This window comes from Monopterus albus, unplaced genomic scaffold (genome assembly GCF_001952655.1).
Source record: "Monopterus albus unplaced genomic scaffold, M_albus_1.0 scaffold153.1, whole genome shotgun sequence".
Lineage (NCBI taxonomy): Eukaryota > Metazoa > Chordata > Actinopteri > Synbranchiformes > Synbranchidae > Monopterus > Monopterus albus.
The window spans coordinates 296,328-300,882 of record NW_018128033.1 but is presented as its reverse complement, the minus strand read 5'-3'; the positions used below and the strand labels follow the sequence as shown (position 1 = coordinate 300,882).

General features: G+C 38.0%; 1 protein-coding gene across 1 annotated transcript in view; it reads left to right on the top strand.

The window, feature by feature from the left end:
- The window catches only part of pth2ra (parathyroid hormone 2 receptor a), a 50,546-nt gene that overhangs the window by 23,409 nt on the left and 22,582 nt on the right, over positions 1–4,555 (top strand). Inside the window, exons 8-9 of the mRNA XM_020614911.1 lie at positions 884–944; positions 2,858–2,924. Of these exons, the coding sequence (XP_020470567.1) occupies positions 884–944; positions 2,858–2,924 (128 nt within the window). The remainder of the gene's footprint in view (positions 1–883; positions 945–2,857; positions 2,925–4,555) is intronic.

The following is a 4,555-nucleotide window of genomic DNA, read 5'->3' as shown; positions in this document are numbered from 1 at the left end:
TCAGTTAACCCTTCCATGATAGATAGAAAAAAGTGAAGTGAAAGAGGAATCGGCCCACACAATTTAAAGAAACTAATAGTGCAGTTTCTTTATAAGGTTGTCTTACTTGCCTTTATTGGGGGCTTTGAAAGTATAGCAGCTTCTCAGTATGTTGTAAAGCAATAGTAGGTGTCAGTACTGTATTATCCACAGGCTAGTACAGTACAATAGCTGTGTTTGTGTAAAGAGCAGCACATATCAGCTGTGCCATGTAGCCTTTGTGTCATTACACAGCAGTAGAGTGCAGCTGAAGCTCTATGCACTTTTTACACTCTCTACATGCTGTAATAAAGATACAGTATCAGTGAACAATGTTATGTTCTGGGTAAATAAGAGAGATAAAATTGCTGGTTCTCTGCAGAGTTGATGCGTCGGTGCTGGTGGATAGGGTCATGTGTGAATGTGTAATTAGGTGTGTCAGTATGCTAACAGTGTGTGTTAGCATAGAAACCAATGTATGGAAGTTTAAGTCTGTCATACACTGTGTGATGCATGTAAGCGACTGCACAAATACAACTGGGAGATCATGCACCAGGACAACAATGTCTTTGAGAAAGAGTTTTATTTTTTCCATCACAACCAACTAATAGCTAATAGGATCAATACTTTAGCTCCAAGTAACAAACCAACTTTGTCATACAGTCTCTATGGGAGTTAATGCTCACTGCCAACCTTGTTTGCTGATGAAGTCTGCCCATGAAATTGGGTCACTTTTAAGGGTGTAGCCATTAACCCAGGATGCCTTGCATCATATCTTTACTGCCTTAATATCGACGTGTAGTAAACTACTGTACATGACACCACAGAGGCAGCACGGCTCATTGTTTGTTTTGTGAAATTTCAGGTGTTCCAGCTGTTTTCGTGGCAGTGTGGGCGATTGTCAGGGCAACACTAGCAGATGCAAGGTGAGAGGGCAAGTCTCACTGTGTCTATTTGCTGGTCCTCATTTACATTGAAAAAGTTACATGGCACCAAGATTTCAGTAAGAAACAGAAAGGTCAACATGTGTAAATGATTGCCTTGGAAATAAACAGCAAAACAAAAATAATAAGCTATAATTAGTGCTTAATTAATTCTGGTGACATTTGAATCACCACTGAAATCCAATTTAACCTGTTTTAACTGAATTAGCATTTTGGAAAAAATATGGTAATTCTGAAAAAATATTTCTCTGTGGATGTTTATTTAGAAGGTGACTGTGTACTGCTGTGTATTGTAAAGTATGTTGCCAGTTTAATTAATTTTTACAATTACCAAACAACCAAACAAAAAAAGGAGGGATCTGTGTATTTCATGGTATCACTGGCTGTTCACAGTGCATACACTTCTGAGTCACTACTGAGGAGCAATCTGTCACATCCAGTCAGTAAAATGATTTCCTGTTTATCAAACATTGCAGGATGAAAACCCCTTGTTAGTTTTGTGCAGTTCTGTGTATTTGGAAGAAGTTACACTAAAGAATCTGCCAATCTGGGATAACAACAAGGGCAAAACCAGTAGATGGCACAATTTATATGGGGGGAGAACAGCCAGAGTAAATGATTTTACTGTTTTCTTTTGTGTGTGTGTGTGTGTAAATATTTGTTGTATTCGTCTATTCAGTTTGTTGGTTGACTGAGTAAGATATTAGTTACTGTATTACTGTCAAAATCTTTATCTTTTTTCAATTTCAATTTTAAGAAGAAGGAAAATACTGAAAATCCCATAAATAAATACATGCACAGAAGGCAATAAGCAACAAATAGTTTATGTTCCCCTTCAAAACTTGTCACCATTTTCCAAGCCATATTATTTATTTGATGCACAGGATCATAAGCTTACTTAGTGTGTGTGTGTGTGTGTGTTCTCAATCTAACCCCTGCCACAGTGGTTTGTTTGAGAACAGTCTTTGCTCTGTAAACAAGGCCAGAGGCCTGTTTAAAAGAAATTGTGTGTTGCTGTTCTCCTGGCAGTACAGCAGCAGTCAGTTTATACTCAATGATCTGAGAAATAGCAAGTTTGTGTAGTTAATAACATGGTGCTAAAACATTTGACACTTAGGTGAATATGTGAACTAGCTAAAACACAAATACGGGGACAGCTACTAAACCTGTTGCAAGTTTCCATCCTCAAAATACTGCTGTACTGCAGTTTTTTTTATTTGGTGGCATACAGTCGCAAGAAAAGGTAATGGCACTGTTTGCACTTTCCTGGTTTTCTGCATAAATTTGTCATGAAATGTGACAACATGCCTGAAGTTTGCCAAAGGCCACCTTGACACTCCACAACGCTACTGGGAAAATGTCCTGTGGACAGATGGAACTAAGGTAGAATTGTTTGGGAGGAACACACAGAACCATGTACCAACATGAAAACAGTGAAGTACGGTGGAGGGAGCATCATGATTTGGAGTTACTTTGCTGCCTCTGGATCTGGACCACTTGCCATTGTGGAGGGAAAAAAAAAATTCTCCAGTTTATCAAGGTATCCTATGGGATAATGTTGGGGTGGCTATCTGTAAGCTGAAGATCAGAACAAGCTGGATGATGCAGCAGGATAATAACCCTAAACATAGAAGTAAAACTACTACCGAATGGCTTCAGAGACATAAAATCCACCTTGTGGAGGGTCCCATTCAGAGCCAGACCTCAACCCAATTCACACTGTATATATTTGCATATCTGGTGCCATCGGACTTCACCTCTCTCTCTCTCTCTCTGCATCTCCAATAATGTATGTCTTCTGAGCATCACCACCCACCTTCTGCTTTGCTCTGTTTCTTATTTCCCTGCTTGTCTAAAGTCATCCTCTCCTCTTCTCTGTAATTGTGTCATTGCAGATGTTGGGAGTTGAGTGCTGGTAACATTAAGTGGATCTACCAGGTTCCCATCCTGACAGCCATAGGGGTAAGCGTGTGGAAAGTTTACTATTGGTTATCACTAAGTGTGAAAGTGACTTGAAAAGTTGCTAAGACATTTGCTAAGGAAACTTACTGATGACTGAAGTGAGAATTTATAGTGAGAAAAACAAGGTTTTAACAGTTGTGACTGGGGTGCAGGGTAACATGGAAACACAGGCACAAAGACTGGCTTGGGTGAGCATATAATGACAGGACCTGGAATACAAGTAAACAACTCTGCAGATGTATGGCTGGTTCATAAAAACACATCAAAGTGAGGTGACTGACTCAGGAAAACATCACTTTACTCGACACCCCCCATCCTTCTCACAGATAAATGTTATTTGTACTAGGGAAGTTGCTAATTGGTGCATTTTTTGGTATTTGAAGTTTCCTTTGAGAATTAAAAATATATAATAAAAAGGTCACAACCACATTCTCACTCTGCCAGAACAAATCACACACACCAAAAAAGAGAAAGCACTGAAATAATTCCTTCATGGTTAAAAATATTTATACAGTGTTTGAAAAACTGGCTTTCACTGCAAAAAGGACAGGAGTGTGAACATCAGACTTGTTTTTTCCCCACATATCAGCACCAACTTTGGTCCATAAACCGTACAGACAGCATACATCAGTTTGCATGTGTTTAGTGCACACACAAGCCAAACTCAATTCACAACAAACCTTTCAGGTATGCTGAGTTTTTACAATAGCAATAGTGTGAATGCTGCTGAATCAGCATTCACACTATTGTTATTCAAATCTTTATGCTTTTTTTTTTTTTACACATTTTTGCCTGTTTTCTGCTTTTATCCTGCCAAACCTAAGCTTTCACACACAAATTATATACAGATATCTTCATATAAAGGGGATCAGCATGTTTGTTGAAGCCTCCTGCCAAGTCAGAGTCAAAACATTCTTTGATAGGACTCAAATTTCTTTTCAACTTCCACAATTGTTCAACATTCTTTTCAGCCTTCAGCTGTTTCAGCAGTGCATTTAAGCTATTTCAGTATCGCTAGGGCAATTCTTCAGCAATTAGCATTCACATGCACTTTCACCAGCAAACACAGTACCTTTGTCTAGTTTGTTTTGTCTTTCCTCTTTCTCTTAGTGTTGGGAGTTAATGTACAACAAAAAAGTGATTGTGGCTGATGGGATTTGTATCTTATCCAATACTAAATGAAAAAGGAAAATAAATAAATGCATTAATTTATTTTATTCACAGTGTAACCCTTTTGCCACCCGGCTCGTTATAGTAAGGGAATAGCTACTTAGTGCATACCCCTCTAAACTCAAAAAAACAAATTGGCAAAAGAGACATTCCAATGTAAGAAACTTTGTCTAGGGTTCAGTATGATCCTCACCTTTAAAACATCAATTGGAGATTTCCCAGAAATGATATTACTTCAAATAACTCAGAATACGTATGTACTTTGTTACTTGTAACTTATGGACAATTTTTCCAGGGACTGTTTCACAGTGTAGAAACAATAAACACACACTAAACACAGTTCAAGGTTGTGTATTAATTAAACAAACATATACCACAAATTTGCCCAGTTCAAACATGAAATAATATTTTAAACCCTTGAAATGATGTTTTAACCACAAAATCAACCTGAGTGCACTCTT